Source organism: Carlito syrichta, unplaced genomic scaffold (assembly GCF_000164805.1).
Source record: "Carlito syrichta isolate Samal-C Ts95f unplaced genomic scaffold, Tarsius_syrichta-2.0.1 Scaffold315377, whole genome shotgun sequence".
NCBI classification, from domain to species: domain Eukaryota; kingdom Metazoa; phylum Chordata; class Mammalia; order Primates; family Tarsiidae; genus Carlito; species Carlito syrichta.
In genome coordinates, this window is record NW_007259473.1 from 230,420 (window position 1) to 251,232 (window position 20,813).

The following is a 20,813-nucleotide window of genomic DNA, read 5'->3' on the forward strand; positions in this document are numbered from 1 at the left end:
GGGGGGGGGGGGGGGGGGGAGGAAAAATGTTTCCTTTTAAAGAACAGGTCTCTCTAATACCTACATCATAAGAGCTAACAAAATTTCCAGTCATTGCACTGAAATAAGCTGAATGCCCATGGTGACATAAAGAAGCCACAAATGACAGAGAATGGAATGCTGCCTTACCAGAGGCCTGGACCTCATTGACGTACTGCAGAAGATCCTGCCCCTGGTGGATGACATCGAAAGTCAAGTTGTTCATGGTCAAGGCTTTGTCTGCATGGTGTTGGAGGCGCTGCTCTGCGATGGTGAGATCCTCTGTGTCGAAGTCATTCATTTGCTGAGAAAGCTCATCATTCCAGGACTCAAGATCTGAGATGATCTGAAAGAGGAAAGTATCTATTTAAGACAAAAAATAAAATATATGCTGCCACATCTCTGTGCCAACTAAGTAAGGAAGAGACTATGTGTGTCAAAAGGACAGAGACACTCTACAATTAAGACGAATGGGTTTTGTGGCATATCAAGTACACCCCAGAAAGGCTGTTCTTAAAAAAATACAAAAAAATAATGGACATAGAAGGAAGCTGAAGTGAGATAATTAGGGAAGCCAGGGTGGCAAAATTGTGTTGCATTTGGGAGATAGGTATCTGAAAGTTCCACTGTACTCTCTACTTTTGTGAAGATTTGAAAACTTTCATAATATAATTTTTACAAATTAAGACTACATAGTCAGTGTCGGTGGCTCAGCCTGTAATCCCGCGCCTTTGGGAGGCTGAGGTGAGTGGATTGCCTGAGCCCACGGGTTCGAGACCTGCCTGGGCAACTTGGTGAGACCTCATCTCTACAATAAATCAAAAAATAAGCTGGGCGTGGTAGTGCACGCCTGTAGTTCCAGCTACTTGGAAGGCTGAGGCGGAAGGATTGTCAGAGCCCAGCAGGTCGAGGCTGCGGTGGCCGGGAGCGGTCACTGCACTCCAGTCTGGGCGACAGAGTGAGACTCCAACTCAAAAAACAAAAACAAAAACCAAAGAAACAAAAATTAAGACTACAATTTATAAAATCCAGAAAAGGGTTTGAAAAAACTTGTGGAAGAATATTATACTACACACATAAATGGAATGACATTTTCCATGGATCTGAATTTATTTTATCCACATGAACACTAACCATGCTAGTAAGAAATTGAAGACCTCGATCCATTTTTGAGAGATAAAGACGCTATTTCAATTCAAAGACAAGAGACGTGGGAGATTTTTAAAAATTAACCAAGTAATAGATGAACTTCTCCCATAAAGACAGCTCCATGCTACTACAGGCAGGCAGATGTGGCATTTTCCCACATAAGGGAGGAAACCTTAGCCAAAGCCTGAACTGCTCAGCTTTTCATGTTTCAGGATTGAAGAGAATACAGGTTCTCAGGCCACAACCTTTTAAATCACATCTGATGCTGGCGTGAGACTGAACTGCAGGTGTAATTTCCTCAGCTCAGAGACATTCTTATACAGGGTCTTGCACACTGGCTTTACCTTGGGTACTTGTAACATGGCTTCAGTGTGAGGAAAAGGAATGTTTTTGTTTCCTGATTGGGTTCAACAGAAGTAGAAATAAAAGTAACAATTTTTATTTTCCTTTTAAAGTAGCATTAAAATTGAACAAATAAAGTCTAATTTGAAAAAAAAATAGAGATGTGATCTCTCTCTGTCATCTAGGCTGGAGTGCTGTGGCAGGATCATGGCTCACTTTGACCTTGAACTCCTGGGCTCAAGGGATCCTCTGACCTCAGCCTCCTAAAATGCTGGGATTACAGGCATAAGCCACAGTGCTGGTCCCAATTTTTTTTTTTCAAATATCAAAGTGCCCAGGAAGGAAAGCTTCAACTAATGTTTTTGATGGCTTTGTGTTTCCTAACTGAAAATATCCAACACGTTGCTAAGTTTTATAAAAGTGAGTCCTTGGAAATCAGGGGAAAGCGGACCTTGTTTTATACTAGGATGCTACCTTGAGTGCCAGCAGGCCCAGGCCACAGTGGGCCCTCACTGCGTGGAGTCCAGTATGTAGGAGTCTTTTCTCTGAGTGGCTTCATATCTAAAAGTCAAGACTCTGAGGGCATTTGAGCAGGCTTTACCAGGCAGCATGTTTAGGGTTTGACTCCTTTCTTGTTATTAATCAATGATGACAATGAGAAGAGCCAAGAAGGTCTGTCATGGGGGCTTAGATAAGCAGCCAGCCAAAGTCATCTGGGAGAAACCTGCACAGGGCGGGCCTGGCCCCTGTACCACAGACCAAAACTGTTACTCAGGGCAAGGCCTACAAACAGGCACAAGGAAAGCAACATGGCCTGCTACGGCAGAGGGTCCCTCTGGAGCTGAGGTTACAAGGGCAGTCCACATAGTCTGCCATCCCCTGCCTGAGGTGGCACTTCAGGGGCTGGGCCTTAGTGTCCTCCAAGCACTGGTGCCGAGATCTAAACTGAGGACATGTAAACACATTTTGAGAGGGTATGCACTATGGATTCACGTCAGCAGTCACTGGGGACCACCAGGGCAGCGCAGAGGTACTCGGAGGCAGCCTTCGGGCCGTCACTGCCAGTACTGTGATGAGCGGCCAGGCAACAGAGTTTTGGTTCCTTCCATCATGTTTCACAGACAGGTTCAGTCTCATCCGATTATACTTACTTCTCCTTACACAATATCAGCTTTGAAAAAAGATCTTCCTTCACACAATTCAGAGCCACTCGCTTTTTGTTGAAGAAAGATAAAAGGAACCTGTACCTCTTTCTCCTAGTCACGTATAAGGAACAACAGTCCACTTGGAGTAAGAATTACAGATAATCCAAGAACACCTCTGTGGGGAAAAAGTTGGGTTTCCTATGACCTAAAATCCTATCACCACAGGCTAAGATTATTCCCACTATGGGAGGAAGAAGAACAAGAGAGAGAAGGACAGAAAGAGACAGGGAGAAAAAGAAGACGGGTAGAGGAGAGAGGAGAGTAGAAGAGAAGCAGAGAGAAGGAGGATGCGGGGGAGGATGTGAGAGGATCACTGCCTCAAGTTGTTCCTCTGCTCGGAGCACAGGGGAGTGTGCTGCTAACCCAATCAAGGTTTAAACACACCAAGATGAGGAGACAGGTGTGCTCATTTCCTACTATTCCACTGACACTTGCTTTGCTCTGCTCCTGCCCTGAGCTGCCTCTCCCACAATTTCCAACATAGGGTCCAGAGCTGAGAGCCCCCAACTCCCCAGGGTCAATCTGAGAAGTCTTCAAAGCATCCTCTACATTCTCTCCTTCCTCCACCTCCTCCTTGTGTAGAGGATGGGGAGTGTGGAGGATGCAGGACTTGAACAGGACGGAGGACGAGGGAAAGAGCAGGGACTGTGGGTGCCGTGGGGACACTCACGTCAATGGCATCCCTCTCGAAGATGCGCAGCTGCAAGAAGAGCTCGAGCTTGATCTTGCGCTCCTGGAAGAGCTCCTCCATCTGTGACTGCGCCTCGTCCAGCTGCTGCAGCACCGTCTCAATGTGGTTGATGGAGCTGTTGTGGGGGGTCTTATTACTGGAAATGGCCGAGTCCCTGCCAGAGGTAACAGAGGAAAGGGAATTGGATGAGAAGGCCTCACACTGTCAGATACCAGACCCAGCAGTACAAATCTTCAGGGGAAGAAGGCTGGCAGAAAGGTGGACTATTTATCTCTGAAAATGCAATGCGTCACCCCCCTAAAAGCAGCATTAGGCTTCCTCCTCCGAGCAATATGCCAAACCTGGGGATACACTGAAGAATTTCTCTGGCACTTTCTGAAGTCACTCTTACAAGAAGTCTAATAATTATATAAAATTATTTTAGTAGAATTGTATTTTTAGCCACTTTTCTCCCTAAGTAGAGTGAATAGGTGATATCTATTTAGTACAAATGATAGAATCATATTGGACATAATAGACTTTTTTGGATTTTGCTTATTTTTTAAAATTTTGTCTTAAAGATGTGAGGTACAATCCAGGATTAGGTACATACGTGATCATGATACAGGGAAAGTCTGGGAGAGACTCACTTTTAATGCAACCAATTAAGCCTTTTAAAGTAATGGCTACCTGCTTCTTTTTTTAGCAAAGCAACATCAAGTAAGGTTATCAGTCAACGATTTGTTAAACTATACTTTGAGTGATACAGTGGGAGGATAAGTTTACGTAAACGGTCCCTGGACCCAATAAAAGGAATGTTTCCAAAGTAAACAAAATTGAGCACTTGGGGGACGGGTGCCCACTCCGTTGAGGCCTGCCTGAGCCTGGTTGCCAGGAGGTGGGCACACTGCCATGCTCCAGACCGGCCTGAGGGCGCAATCTAGGAGGTTTATAAAGAAGTTCCAGGAACTACTAGGTGGGTGTTAAAAGGAACTATTAAAAGCTGAGTACTGAGGTTTATCAGTCAATGTTGTAATGAAAAAATTATAAAGTTAAACTGTAAGGGAAGGAGGAGAAAGGAAAGAAAACAAAGAGAGCTATGACTCTCCTTTGTCTCCATAAGAGATGGACAGAGAATTAGAGCTTATTGTCCATAAAAGCAAAGGGGAAGAGAAAACCCCGGCAGGATTCTGGAATCTGCCAGACCTGAGGACAGAGGCAAGGCCCACCTCAGCTGCTGGATGAGGTCCTCCCCTTCCTTGATGACGTTGACGGTCACCTGCAGGGTGGTCTGCTGCTGCTGGCCGAAGCGCTTGATCAGGTCCTGCACGGCCTCCACCGACTCGGCATACACGTCGTCCAGCAGCTCCTTCTGCAGCTCCTCCAGCCATGTCCACAGCTGGGAGGGGAGAGGGCGCAGTGAGGTGGGCTGGCCTGGGGCACAGCTTGGTGGACCTTCGGCGACCGAGGGGGACCCCTGGTAGAGATGAGGGGGCCCCTGGCGGAGACAGTGTGACTCGCCCTGGGAGGGGCACAGTGACAGACTGCTCCCAGAGGGAAGGAAGGAAGAGAGGGCGGGAGGGGGGAGGGGCCACAGTCCCACTGCCAGAGGAACACTCGTACAACCAAGCAGCACGCCACCGCTGCGTGGAGAAAAAATAAACAGGCAGCACGGCGGACGGGACTGTCACAAAAGAGAAAAGGAAAAGGAAAAGGGGAGCTGCTCTTTCCTATTCTCCCGAGGCTCAATCCAGAGTGTGACGGAAATAAGAAAAGACTCCCTTGGACAAGAAAACATCTGCTGAACACAGAAGACATTCGCTGACATGTCTCTGACCCTTACCTAGAGGATGGGTAGTTTTATTTTTTTTCCAGCACGGGCACCACAACTCAATTATTATTGATTATTATTGATTAAATCCATTATTATTGATTAAAACACAACTCAGAGGTAGGTGCTTTATTTTTGAACAGAAGGAAGCCCACAAAGTGGTGACATAAATTCACCACCATGCCTGGCAGGGGAGCAGGGGGGCCCGGACCCCTGGTCAGGACTTTGAGGGAAAGAGTGTGCCAAAAACACTCAGACACCCCCACTGCCACTACCACGAGACTCGGTGCTGGGGACCGAGATCAGCAAAGACAACTTGGAACAAGAGCAGCAAGGACTACTTCAGGCCTGGCCGGAGTCCTCATCAGAGCCTCATCCACTTCCTGGAAGTCCATGAACTCCTTCAGATCCCTGAGGTGCTATTCAGGGAACCGAGCAAGACAATTCATTAAACCGAGTGGGCCCCAGTGGCTTGGCAGTGGTTTTGCACATGGAGAAAATGCTTCGGCCTCCTCAGGGATGTAAGCGTCAGTCCACGCATCTGACACTGTCTACCAAGGACAGCCACCTCTTCTGCTGTAGTGGGAAGGGGCAAGGCAAGAGATCTCCCAAGTCACTTTTGTCCAGGGTTGCTGCCTTCAGGGCTCCAAAGTCAAAACTGAACTTGCAACAAAAGGAAACTGTGCTTGCGTTTGGTCTTCTGTTTCCAAGCTAAGCTTTTCACAAAACGGCTTTTTTGAGGTACCACGGAAACACAATAAGCTGCACAAATTTAAAGTGTCCATTGTGAGTTCTGACATTTGCCTACACCCACAAGTTCATGGCTATGGAGACAGCAAGTGTCTCCTTCACCCTAAAGGTTTTATGTCCTCGTTATCTTCCCTTCCCATGACCACCGATCTGCTTTCGGTCTGGTAAAGAATAGCTTGAAGTTTCTAAAGTAGTTTATAGAAATGGAATCGTCCAGTATGTACTCTTTTTTTGTCTGGTCTCTTTCATTCAGTCTTAATATGTTGAGATTCATCCACACCATTGTGTGTATTGATATCTTACTGTTGAACAGCATTCCCTTGTATGTATATGCCATAACGTATCCCTCATCTGCTGATGGACATCTGAGTTATTTCCAGTTTTTGGTTACTACAAATAAAGCTGCTATAAACATTTAGGCACAGCCTCTGTATAAACTTATGATTTCCTTTCTTTTAGGCAAATACCTGGGTATACAGTGGCTGGATCATACGGTAGGCATGGATTACCTTTTTAAGAAACTGCCAAACTTTCCCAAAGTGGTATATCATTTTTACATTCCCACTAGCAGTTTACGAGAGTTTCAATTCCTCCACATATGCGGTCAGTCTTTTTAACTTTTGTCATTGTAAATAAGTGGTTTCTCACTGTGGTTTCAGTTTGAAATTCCCTGATGAATTATCAGGGAAATTGCAAATCCAAGTTAAGTTTTTAAGTGCTCTTTTGTTGTTAAGCATATCTTTAGTGAAAAACATAGTATCACCAGATGACTTCTGTTTCTCTTCAAATAGGCATATAGAACTTGATTTCCATTTTTAATATAGAAAAGTTTAAAACATTAATTTCATACTATAGCTTATTCACTGAGTAATACTTACATACATAGAATATACTTTTATTATTTGTAGGTAAATATTTAAAATGTAGTAGGCCAATTTTAAAATAAGAAAAGTACTGGCAAAAATTTATTTTTCAGTTCTGTTATGCATGCAAGGTACTAAGAGTTAATTTTACTAAAAGTTTTAAAGTAAATAAAACGTGTTATCTTTTCTCATATAATTTCTTATCTTGTTTTTGTGTATAAGTTATCAAATTTCATATAATTCAAGAATTGTAGTTAAAGGAGTTTTAAAGACAGGCTGTTCAAAATCTTCATTTACAGATTAAGGAAGAGAAGCCCCAGGTGATGAAGCAACAACCCAGAGTGGCACACTCAGTGGCAAAGACAGTAGCAGAAAGAAGACTTGGTGAGAATATTTACTGCACTATCTATATAAAGGGTCTATAATCAATAACATACTCTCTGTTTTGCTTTCCTCTACATTCTCATGAACATGGCAGCTGTATTTACAAAGAGGAAGAAAGCCTTGGCATGGTAGTTCATGCCTATAATACCAGCCCTTTGGGAGGCCCAGGTGGAAGGACTGCTTAAGCCTAGGAGCTCAAGACTGGCCTAGACAACATAATGAGAACTCGTCTCTACAAAAAATTAGCCAGGCATGTTGGTGTGCAACTGTAGTCCAAGCTACTTGGAAGGCTGGGACAAAAGGACCACCTGAGTCAAGTAGGGTAAGGCTGTGGTGAGCCGTGATCATGCTACTGCATGCACTCCAGCCTGGGCAACAGAGTGAGACCCTGAATCCAAAAAAAAAAGGTGGAAAGATGACAGCATTACAATACTGAGGAATCTTCCAATTTGCATTAACATTTCCCATGAAAAACATTTGAAGTTGCTGTAAGTCATACTGTAGAGTAGTTAGTAATAGTATTATGGTATTTAGAGTAAGGTGATCTGGATTTCAGAAATGCTTTAACAAAGAATTAGCTCTATGACCTAAAAGATCACTTAATTTCTCAAAGACTCCATTTGTTAAAACAGGGATCCTAGGAATACCAATGCTGCCAAAAGGAGTCACTAAGAGGAATACACAAAAGAAGAAGCAGTGGAGGCACTGCACAAACAGCAGGGCTCTGGACAAACCTCAATTACCCTGATTATAAGGATGGACCCAGACCAAAGAGCAAGATTTGCTTAAAAAAAAAAACAAAACCCAAGTATGTGCCAATTTGGCTGCTCTGAGCAATAACAAATAAATTAGCAAAACAAGGCTATAATATTTTATGAGAGCTAAAATATCTGACCAAAGCCAACATCCGTGACATTCTGTCTAATCAGTGGACTTTTCCACTTAAGGTGGTAACTGCCTCCCACCTGCCAGGTGGTAGTGGTGGTGGTGGAGGGTGGAGGTTGGGGAGTAGGTGCCTGCCCACAGGCAGAAGTCATCTACCTGCTTCCAATGAAGGAAACCCTCTCAGGTGCATGAGGCCACTGCAGCACCCGCCCCACCTCCCAAGATGGACATTTGTGAAAAAACAGCCCTTCGCACCACAGTCCCCGGTCTGTGAATCAATCCTAGTCACTAACTAACAAATGAAAAATGGAGACCACTCAAGGAATGGGTCTCTGCATGTTAAACTTGCCATTCGGTCCCACTGCTGAGGCTTCCGAAGCAAGTGCTGCCCCCACATCCTAGGCTCAGACTTCTACCCACCGGATGGCTTAGTCCATGATCTAAGCACATGGACATCAGAAAAAGATTCTCAGAATATACTCTACATTCTAAAATAGCAAACCACGCTGCTCTTCTCTCATTCTAATCTGATCAGAAGACATGTATTTCTCACAAGGTACTGGACCTGCATCACAGGAGGGAGCATCCAACACACTAGGTGACAAGCTGTGCTTGGGTGCTGAGAAACCAGGTCCACTGTGGGCTAGAGCCAATGGTGGCCTCTGGTTTTAGCTGCACTGCACCTTTAAGAGCTAAGTTCTTATATCATTAATAGGAATTAGTATCTCTTTATTAAAACTGTTGAAAAAACAAAAACACAAGTTTTTAAAAAAAAAAAATAGGAAGAGAACTTGAACCAGCCCACAACTGGGCTGTGGGTGTGTACAGACCTGGCTCACAGATCAGGATCCACAGGGAAGGACAGGCCAAGCAGGGACGTGGGGTTCTGTAGAGAAAGCCCCTGTGAGAAAGATGGGGGAGGCCTCCCCATGGGCCAGCCTCAAGAAGAGAAGGTCCCTTCCTCACTAGCTGGAGAGGGGAGGGCTTCTGGAGAACCTTGACCAGGTGGAAGATTCTGGGGAAGGATCGAGTTTCCAGCTGATTAAGTGGATGGGAGGATCAGAGTCCTGAGATCGGGGAACTGCTGTAGCTGCAGCCCCTCTGTGCTCCTGGTGGGTCACCAGCTGATGCAGTTTGAACACAGCCTCCAAGTCGGTGTCCATCCAGAGTTGGGGTATGTAAGGAGGGGCCTGACACACCTGCCAGGGTCCTTATGCCATGTGTGACCTTGGGAAACTCTCGGAGCTCTCTACCTTCAGTTTTCTCATCTATGAAATGGGAAGATTTCACTGTATGTCTTCCCTTACTGGCAAAGCCAGTGTGAGAAGTCATTGAGGTGATCCTAGATAGGTGAAGCACTCAATTACTACAAGCACTTGGTAAACAGAAGCTATATCTGATATCTGTTTCCCTACTCTTGTTTTTGACAAAAACAATCATTCAAGGTCCTTTAGGGGGTGGGTGAGCTCCAGGGCCAGCAGGGGAAGTACAAAAGCCAGAGCTCCCCAGGGCCACTGCAAGTCATAAGCAGAAGTAAGGTAGTTTCCTCAGCAACTTGAAGGTGGAATTTCAAAGGGCAACCACTACACACACAAAATGTGATCTGGTTTCAGGTATAAGAACCAGGGGTAAAAGGGAGCTGTCCCAACCATATACAGCATGGTCTTCTGCCTGAGAAGACAAATTGTACTCTGGTTGCACATGACTGCTGCCCTGATTGAGGAAGAATAAAGGTTTGAGGAACACCTTTCCACTCTTGGGTAGCTGGGATAAAAGATCCCCTAATATGATCAAAGATACTTTACAGAGGATGTAGAGGTGGAGGTAAGGGGAACAGAGAGCAAATCAAAGTTAGTATCATGAGATAACATCAGCACAAATATATGTATAAAGGAGAAGAAATGCAGGGGTGCGCTCAAGGCATCTCTGTGTGTTGGAAGGGACGGTGTGCAGGCATTTGGCACCAGAGTGGACATAAGTGCAGGCGAGGCATAGGTGACACAGCAGTGAAGCCCAGTTAGGGACAAGGGGTATATGTGACTGACAAAGCTCATGCTGGGAACATCAGGGACTTAAACTACCCAGACAGGATGTCAAACCTAACTCTGTTCAACAAAGAATTTGACAGTAGGAATTTATTTTCTTTCCATTCTCCAATATCCTCAAAAGGTAAGATATTCTTGTCAGTAGCAGTTGTTACTAGGGGTGTCGTTTGAGAAAAGACCTCCTCATCCCTGGGTCATTTGGAGAGTGATCAATGTCTCCCACTGCAGTTGGTCAAAGAGTAATTCCTTTTGGCTGTGACAAGTCTTCAAATCTCTGTGGATGGTACACAAGACCTGTAGCCTGTCTGCCTCTTCCCTAGGTAAACTATTTTATTCCCTAGTCACGGCATGACTCCAGGTCACAGCATGACCTGGAACTCCTTCAACACCAGCTCACTCTCTTCCCAACACCATCCCTTTCAAAACAGGGGCTGGAGGACTGTAATACCCACATGACCCAAACAGCCACCCAAGGGCAAGATGGCTGCTTGGTCCCCACAGCAGAGCTACCTTGGGGCATGACAATATTGTTGACTCTGTCAATTATCATATGTAAGGCCATTTCTTTGTTAAATACATGCTGTTGCCACCTTTGTGGTTCTTACTCTGATTCAAAACACTCATACATGATGGGGACCCTAAAACCACAAAATTATTATTTGAAGGGTGGGACCCTTGCAGTATAGGCTTCCCCCACTAAGTAAGCATTCTAGGAACCTATTGGCGTCAGTATTCTGGCTATCTGTTGTGAGAGGCTGAATTCAGCTTCAGTAGATTTTTTTTTGGAGATTCTTTCAACGCGTTTGCTTGTATCATGATAGGAGATTTACAAGTGCACTTGCCTTCGCTGAGTGTTCAGCAGTTATTGACCAAAAATGGCACGACCCCCAAGCTCTGCCCTTCCTATTCAACCACTCACCCTGAGTGACTTTTTTGGTTTCCAGATGAAAACAGTCCTCAGAGGGAAACATTTTGCTGCTGTGGAAGAGGTGAAACAAAAAACTGCAGAAGCACTAAAAGGCATCAAAATTGACGAGTTCCAAAACTTCTGAGCAGTGGAAAAAGCCTCTTGATAGGCGTATTACATCAAACAGAGAGTACTTTGAAGGTGACTGAAGTTTAAATACGTAAGAATAGATACACAATTTTTAATAAATACATTTTGGGTTATTTTGGGTCCCTCATATTAAAACTTCTGAAAAAAATTTCTGTGATAGGTTTTGACTTATTCTTCCTGACGTGTTAGGATCCTAAGCCTATCACCTGACATATCTGAAAGACCCTCATCTAGACTTTGATAAGCATAACTTTCAGATCAATTCAACCACTCATAGGCTTTCTGCATGGGGACAGAAACATGTAATATGACACTGGAAATTTCCTCCAACCCTGCTGACACCATCTACTGCATGATAGTCTCACCTGTAAGGGAGCAGCAACTATTTCTGCTATGCTACCACAACTGTCCTCATTTTGTGCCAACTTGTCCATGTTTAAGAAAAACAGCTCTCAACACAACAAAGCCAAGTTTTTAGGATGCCTGAACTGGGATGAGCAAGCTCTCCTGATATCACACACAGACATAAAAGTTCGGAATAGGTTCGCTGGAGTCAGTTCAAAAATGTAACTTTAGAGTCTTGTCCCCACAGAAGGTGACACCAAGGGATTAAACCAGACCATCCTGCAGGACCTGAGATGGTTAGTCTATAAGTGCCCAGCACTGCCTTTTTCAGTAAGTTTGATCTATTGTGGCTCTGGACTGGAAACGACTTCCTTATTCATATCCTGGGTATGAGTAATATCTTACTATCAGAAAGACATTCTTCCTGACATCTTCTACTAGGCATCTTCTCCCAGATAAGAATGGGGGAATAAAGACAGCCTTGGTTTCATGCTGACATCCTCAGCTGACTTTATAGCCATTCAGCAGTCTGATTCTAGTAACTATACTGACATGACAGTCTATATTTTTCTATCTTGTCTACAAATTAAATGTTCAAAGGCCTAGTCCAATGCCCTCTCACTAATTCCACTGCAAGCCCTTCATCAAGCCAGAAAATTAGTAAATAATAAAATAAAGTTAACATGCTATAATTTGTTCATTCATTTCTTCCTTTACCAGCAGTTGAAAAACCCTCTCTAGAACTCTGCCTCGGATTACTCCTAACCTGAGTATTGCAGGAAATCTACCTTCTTATAAAAGTATTTTCAGCCTCTGGCATCTCCTCACTTTCCCACAGTTCTTTGAAGATAGACAGACCCAATTTGGTGATTAATTGTCAAGTTCTTTCAGTACCCAGGGATCTAATTTGTCCTGGGATAGAGACTTGAACTCATTTAGAAGAAATAAGTCCTTTCTCACAAAGCCTTCAGCTTTAGCTTGTTCTGCCTGTGTCTGAAGAACAGTCTTCTTGAAGAGAACAAGAAGCAAAGTGAGAATTGATGCAACCTATTTTCTACTTGCCATCTATCAATATCATAAGTCCCAAACAAAAAGCTCAACTCTTCCTTGATCTTCCAGTTCTGAATTTTGTGCTTTAACAAACAAATAATAATAAAACCAAAAAAGCCTTATCATTCCCTTTAAGCCCAGCTTATCTGGAGCTTTAAGTTACAGTCAAAACTCTAGCTAATCCATTGTTGATCAATCTCTCTGCCTATTCAGTAAGAACAACCATCAATACAAACAATACATGCCAGAAATGCATATGGATAGCATACTTTTCTCACTGAACCAAAGACCTGTCATGATTTTTTGATAATAAAATATTCAGTTTATGAAGTTCAATATCAAGCTAAGAAATCAAGAATATTAGAATGCCCTTCAAAAGGAAATTTAACAAGCAAATAGGACTACATATGTGCATCCACTCTCAGCTGGACATTTTAAGACCTATAACATTGCATTTTCTGATCCTGTGTTGAAGTGCCCCACCTTTTCTATGACATAAATCAAGTTCTATGTACAAACAGCTAATTAGAGCATTTACAACTCTCCATTAGGGTGACCCTTAACGAGAAACTATAACAATCTGAAGTCAATGTACAGTCTTATACTTTGAATCCCAATTGCAAACTGAGTTACAAATGAAGATAACATATGATAAATTCATTCATCCAATAACCATCTATTCATCTACTCAGTACTCAGGTAGCTCAGAGCACCATGACATCTTCAACAATAATGTCTAATTTCTCTGTTATATACAAATTTTTTCTAATGGAAAATATTGGTCCAAGTTTCATAAATGGAAAATGTACTAATTTCAACCAGAGTTTCAAATTAGTCTATAGGAAAAAAAAAATAATGTTTTACAAAAATTAATCTGACAAAAGGACTTTCTTTCTCCCACTGGTTGACACAAATGTTTTATACATGTTTTATCTGTGAAAAAAATAATTTATTTTGAAACTTTTACTGGAATAAAAAGTATTTAGTGATATGTACAAAATAACTTCTGCCAATATGAAGGAACTCATGAGTAAGGATTCCTTCCAATAGCCTCCTCTACTCTGAGGGACTGGAGTTGGAGACAGAACCAAGTTGTGTATCTCCCATGAAAGGCTTTCAGTTCTGATGTTAAGAACAGCATCAGAGTGAGGTGATCACTCTGAGGAAGGGCATCAGAAATAGATTAAGCAGTTATTGTTGATCAAAGATTAGTGAGGTAGAGCCTAGATCATACCTAGGTGTTTATATCTTTGCTTCTTACTTTAAAGCCTGTATTATTTTGTCTACATTGAGCAAGTTATAATGGGGGTCAGAAGGAAAAAAAGGAACATTTACTGGCAGCTACTATAAGAGAGGCACTGTTAGGTGCTTTACATATTTAATTTCCTTTCCCCTCATATCCCTTAGATGTTATTATTCCCATTTTGGTGTTAAGGAAGCTGAAGCACTACAGAGAAATCTATCCCAGATTGCTCAGCCAGTGTAGGGAATATGTTCTACTATAATTTCTCAATTATTTTAATAAAGACTATATTTTTACAGAAAGAAAGCACACATGACTAGATCTATTTTTTTGGATAGTGTCACCTATGGGAAAACCACCTATTTTTAGAAATCAGTATGCCAAACTAGATACCACAATCTACATAAAGACATAGTGCTTACAGCAGTAGGTAGCAACTGATGCCCAAAGTCAAATCTAATGCACAATCACACAAGGGCTGATGATGTAGTTCTAGGCTCTTAGTTTCTTCTTGCTTTCATTGGCTTATGGCCATTTAATTGCTCATCTGTACCTATATCAGATAAATAAAGAAATCAAATACATAAGAGTATACAGAGAGAGTTTAATGCCCTAAGGAATACAGCTAAGGAATTTAATGTTAAACAAAAATTACTGAGATTTGATCATAACAGGTAAACTTACCACCTGAAAATATCGTATGTTGGGTCTTAACCTCTCCCACTGACAAATTTACCAAAAAACTCCTGGACTTTTGAGATGGTGAAAAGTTAAAGATCATTCATACATTTCGAGTGGGAGTGTAATATAGCATGCTAATTCTGAAAAACAGTTTGGCAGTTTCAATGGACGAATGGTTAAACAAACTGTGATATATTCATACCATGAAAGATGACTCAGCAATAAAGAGAAAAGATACACGCAAGAAAGTGGATGGATCTCAAAGGAATTATGTTGAGTAAAAAAAAAAAAAGCCAGTCTCAAAAAGTTATGTACTGTATGATCCAATTTATGAAACATTTTTGAAGTAACAAAATAATGGAGATGGGGAACAACAGATTAGTCGCTGATAGAGGTTAGAGATGGGGTAGGGAATAGACATGGTTATTAGTACAAAGGAACTCTTTGGTGATACAACAGTTCTATATGGTTCTGTATATTGAAAATGGTGATGGTTACACAGTATATATGTGATAAAACTGCATTGAACACACACACACACACACACACACACACACACACACAGGTGCATGTAAATCTGGTAAATTTTTTCTTTTTTTTGAGTCAGAGTCTTACTCTGTCGCCTAGGCTAGAACTCAGGTGATCCTTCCACCTCAGCATTCCAAGTAGCTGGAACCAAGTAGACCCCACGCCCAGCTAATTTTTATTTATTTAATGCAGAAATGAGGTCTCGACAAGTTGCCTGGGCTGGTCTCGAACCTGTGAGCTCAGGCAATCCTCTTACCTCTGCCTCCCAATTTGCTGGCATTATATGCATGAGCCACTGTGCCCAGCCTAAACATAGTGAATCTGATTAAGCTCTGTGGGTTGCAGCAAAGTACGTATCCTGGTTTGATAGTGTACTGAGCTTATGCAAAATGTTACCCTTGGGGAGACTTCATGAAGATGTAGGAAATCTCTTTGTCCATTTCTTTCTTTCTTTCCTTTTTTTGCAACTTTCTGGGAATCTGTAATTACTTCAAAATAAAAAGTAAAAACAGCTGGGGAATATGTTTAAAGATACAATGCACTATCTGTGGAGGTACAGAAAGTTCCCAATCTAAAATGGTTTGATTTATCATGCAGGATTTATCGGGATGTCACCCTGTCAATAAGTCAAGGAGCATTTGTATATATGTGGGGTGGAAATAGGAATGAAAGAAACAAAAAAAGCAAGTCATTGTGGAAAATATAGACTCATCAGCAAAAATACTTCTAGGAAGGTCGAAGAATAGGCTTAGAAGCTGGGAACCATATTTGAGAGGACTTTGCACAGGGGACATAAGAAATCTGGAGGAATCAAATGCTCACCAGAGGCTGGAGTAATTCAGAAATCAACTACTGTGTCTGTGGCCTGCAGAGAGTCATTTCAACGTAGAGCACAGAGCCAGGCCTCCCCTGGGAAAGTCCCTGAAGAGAAAGTTAGGCCTGCCATGGTGATGACTCTGACTCGGAACCACCAATCATGAGGAGCTTTCAACGGCGGGCAGCCAGTCTGCGCAATGAGCACCATGCACCTCTAGTCAGTTCTCCTGTTTTCATTTAAACAGATGCCTGATGCAATCTCCAGCTCCACAAGGGAAAGAGGGGAAAAGAAACCTGGGCTCCGAAGCAGTGACTACCTGCGAAAGCACTGGGTATGTTTTCAACATATTACTGGAGCAAACTCAGTGAGGACCTGAGGACCAGAGGAGAAGCAGTGCAGAAAGGTCTGCACATCCACACTGAAGCACTCCGGCTTCAGTGCCCCTATTCTCCCCTTGGAACACTGGCCTGAGCACAAAGAAGCCTGCATGCTCAACTGCTGGGCATAAAAATGAAGTCAGACTGGTATGCTGCAACAACCAAATCTCCAGGTGGTTGGGAGCCTTTTATTTTTGACTTCTGAATAAAATGAAAGGTTCCTCTTTTCCCAGGCATTACTCAAAACAAAAACTTGCCCCAGTTCAGTGTGTAAGTTTGCAGAAGCAGAACCAAGAGGCTTCTTTACTTAACCCAGCAAGAATCACAGCCCAATTCAAATGAGAATGATCTTCCCTGGGAAACCATGGCTTCTGAGAACAAAAATCAATGCGAGGACACTGAATCAACTCCAGAAACAGACTCTGGCTGAGAGCTCAATGTCACCACCTGGTTGCCTCAAATAACCCATAAATTTCAAAGGTATTATCAATTAACTCAGGACCTAATTTTGAGAATTATGTTGAATGAGTATGAATAGATGAAAATAGTTATGTTTGTTTTTGCTATATTTGAAAATAAAAATATCATTCAATCACTAAATCTGTCATCAAATCTCAGAACAACATGCTAGAAAAAAACATCATTTATTTCACAAACTTTTACAGAATATCAGCCAAGTCTGGAAGGTGGACCAGTTAGTGGGAACATAAAGATTAAGTAAGACATGGTACTGGGCTTCAAGGAACTTAAAGTCTATCAAGAGAAGCAAATGAACAAGTGTCTAAAATGTGTGATACACATTAAAGCAGAAGTGTGTTGTTCCACTGGTCACTCATTATGGTATCACCTCCTTGCATATTAGCACCAGCTTGGGATAAACTTTGGAACAAATGAGCACAAAGAATGAGGGAAACAAGAAACAGTGAAACATGTATTAAAGAGGAAAGGAGGACAGATAGTGAAAGAATCATAAACAGAGCTGATGTGAATAAATGCTTCAAATAATACTAATGGGAATTCATGCTGAAGGGACTGACAGGAGCGGACAAAATGTAAGAAGATGAAAATCCTCCCAAAATAAAATTCAAATTTATGTTAGGCCAATCAACATTCCTTTCAAATACTTAAAAAAATAACAAAACAGAACAGCAGTCTTCAAAAGCCTTCAGAAAAAAGGTGAAGCAGTTTATGATTCTTTTTTAGAAACAGGACCCTGGAATGCTTCCAAAACTGGGTTTGAGGGGGAATTGAGGCTGAACACTCTATCAACCACCTGCTGCATCATGCAACTTCGAGGCAGAAGGTATCTGTCCCCTATGTAAGAATATGTTCTCTTTTCTCTCTTCCTAGGAACAAGTGTCCTCTATTCCATTCTCTAGAGAGAGCCCAGAGGTCTCAGTGTTTGAAGTCTACAAGCTTGGTCTGCAACAAGACTTACAGCTACCAACTTTCTTCCAGGTGGGATTCTTAGAGAGATCTGTGAGCTTCCACTGAGCATACATCACTTTGATCTGTCACCTTTATTTTGTTTGAGCCAGGTCTCACACTGTCACCCATGCTGTAGTGCAGTGGCACGGTCATAATGATCATAGTTCACAGCCACCTCAACCTCCTGGGTTCAGGTGGTCCTTCCACCTCAGCATTCCAAGTAGCTGGGACTACAGACAAGCACACCACTTCTAATTAATTAATTAATTAATTAACTTATTTATTGGTAGAGACGAGGTTTTGCTATGTTGCTCAGGCTCTCCTCAAACTCCTGGATGCAAGCAATCCACTGCTTTGGCCTACCAAAGTGCAGGGATTACAGGTGTGAGTCACTGTGTCCGGCCGACCTGTCACCTTTTTAAAGTGAGTTGTTATGACATCATCTTTGTATTACATGTTATCAGAGAGCAAAAAATTTACTGCAAAAAAAGAGTTACAAACTATGCTCTGGATAAAGTGAGAAACAGAACTACTGCACGGTATCTGTCAGTGAGGAAGGTTAACTTCTATGTTGGGAGAGTCTTACAGGTAACTTCTAAAAAGCTTCATGAATCTGCCTAAATGAAAAAGACAAGCTACTTTTTCTATCTTCCTTTAAATAATTTTAAATTGTACGATCTGCTTAAGAACTGATTCAGACAATGTATATCTTAGTAATTTTTTCATTCATCTGGTATGTTAATACATTTAGTGACTTTATGCAAACATTAGCATGATTTCGTCTTCTTGGCCCCCATTTCATTTTAATTTTAATTTAATTTAATGTGTCCTACGCTCATCTCAATAACCAGTTTCAAAACATGACAACTGAAGACACTATTTTTTCCTGCACAAAAACTATCAAGTATTCATGGGGATTTTAGAGCGTGTGTACAGCACAAAGAACACGGAGGAAAATTCTGGGGCTGGTCAAGAAAAGAAACATCAACCGAGAAAATGTTTGGGGCTCAAAACGAAGTGCAAGCACACTGAGGGAAAGAACCAGGCTGCATTCCAAGTCCATGGGCAGCTTCCCTGAACATCGGGCATGTGTGCGCTCGGCCATGCACTTCCCAACTGGGCCCCGACTCCATCCTTGATCCCGGGGCACACATGTAAGGGAGCAAATCAAGATAAACAGGCAAACGTTTCTCTGCCACTGTGATGGCCTTGCATACAAAAAGGAAAGAATGAACCATACTAAAAATTCTCCCATTATGAAAGTGAACCACTTTTACAAGTGATCCCGTTTAAGGTCTCCTTAGTCGACAAACTCAGACACACTAGAAGTTCTTACTGTGAAGCCAGTGGAAACAAAATATACTTTAACTTTTATGTAATTTCTAAGCCTGGTGACAGTACAGACTCTGTGGTCTGCTAACTGAAATGCTTTAATTGTAAGATTTTTCCTTAAAAATGCTGATGTTACAAAAATCAATGAACCCAAATGGTGTCTCTGAGAACAGATTTTGCAAAATGCTTTCCTTCCAGTTTTCCTTTAGTGTCTCCTTTCTGAAAACCATCACATGTTGAAAAGAAGTTCTAAATCTGAAATTTGCCTCATGAAAATGGTTTTCTGCCTTAAAAGAACGTTAAATCCTTACCTCAGACTGCTAGCTGCTAGAATATTGCTAGACATGGCGCACAAACACTGGCTCCAGTCACTGGGCTCTGAACTGTGCTACAGATCTGAGGCTCTCTGCCCTCCACCCCTCTCTCTGTTTGGTCTGTGAGCTGCTGCCCAGCTGCCTGCCACCTTCCTTTCCTCTCCTGTGACATCTACAGTGTCCAGGGCAACAGTGCCCCTGTGGCCTGAATAAGAAACCTGTGGACTGGATATCCCAGCCCAGGCCACTGCCCTCAGGCGGGTCCAGACTGCTGTGCTCCTGGTCTGTTTTCAGTCTAGGTCACTGCTTAATGTACTATGACACCATCTGCTTTCATACACTGATCAGCTTTAACCTCTTTCTCCCTTTCAGTAAGGGTGTAAAAATGTACAAGGATAAAGAGACGTGAACGTGCTAACACTAACAGAAAAGAGAGTAACACAGTCATACGCAACATGACAAGCACTGTAACAGATGCGTGTGGAGAGAGCTCTAGAAGGTGCAGGCAGGGTGGCTAACTGCCTGGGAAAGAGAAGGGAGACAGCATCCCTCCGTGTCAAAGACGTCGGGAGTGTCACAGATTCAGGGTTGAGTGCGAGGGACCCTGGAAGATGAGGACACAGCACAAGATGGGCTGGAAGGAAAAGCAGGGTCTACATTGTGAGGACGTGGAGGCTTTCAGGCTGCTCCCCAGAAGAATCACTGATGGTTCAAAAGAAAGGGCACAACCAAATCAAATTTATATTTCAGAAAAACAACTGTGGTATCAGTGCCTTGGAGAGGCTGGGGTGAGGAGCTGGCAGGGCCAGGAAGTGCAGGGAGTGATTTCAGTTCAGTTCAGGACAACTGGGAAACTCAGTCGAGTGATATGTGCCTCCAGAATTACCTCCTTGGAGAAAACAGCCTCTTTGTAAATATTTTCAACAGTTTTTTGAGTTATAGCAGTATTAAGAGTAGGGAAAGAAGCTAGTTGTGTCAGTTTCTATTCTGATAACCATCTCAGGCCTGAGAAGCACCCGTCCATCTGCAGAAAGGACAGAGAATGCTGGCTACCAGCCTGGGCAGAGCAAAATGCGAACTTGTGGGGTCTCAGCAGTCTGCTACACCCCCTCCTCCACTCTCTTTATGGACTCACAGGGTTTCAGAGAGAGGGTAGTATGGTTTTCCTGTAGTCTAAACGTTAAGTTACAAATTATGTGAATGAGGACTAACTACCCAAGATCTCAGAACTGGTAGTGAAGTTCTTTTCCATTAAAGGAATTTATTGGTCCCTACTCTCTGATGCCTTTAAACAAGGCCAGCCAGACCTCACCATATTCTCCCCAGTAGTCCTAACCTCCCCAGGTCTTCCTTCCCATCCTATCACTACAAGTTTCCACAGTCATAATCTTAAGTTACCCAGAAGGGTCACTCATTCCCAATTCATAAAGAGCTGTATTATAATGTATTATCATCCTTCATGAAGGTCCTTTGTGAAATAAGAAATACATTAACATCAA

General features: G+C 42.6%; 1 protein-coding gene across 1 annotated transcript in view; it reads right to left on the minus strand.

Annotated features, from left to right (window-relative positions):
- Window positions 1-20,813, minus strand: part of LOC103275246 (triple functional domain protein-like) — a 103,708-nt gene that overhangs the window by 12,421 nt on the left and 70,474 nt on the right. Inside the window, exons 11-13 of the mRNA XM_008072662.1 lie at window positions 4,614-4,783; window positions 3,385-3,559; window positions 169-364 (exon numbers count right to left, since the gene is read on the minus strand). Of these exons, the coding sequence (XP_008070853.1) occupies window positions 169-364; window positions 3,385-3,559; window positions 4,614-4,783 (541 nt within the window). The remainder of the gene's footprint in view (window positions 1-168; window positions 365-3,384; window positions 3,560-4,613; window positions 4,784-20,813) is intronic.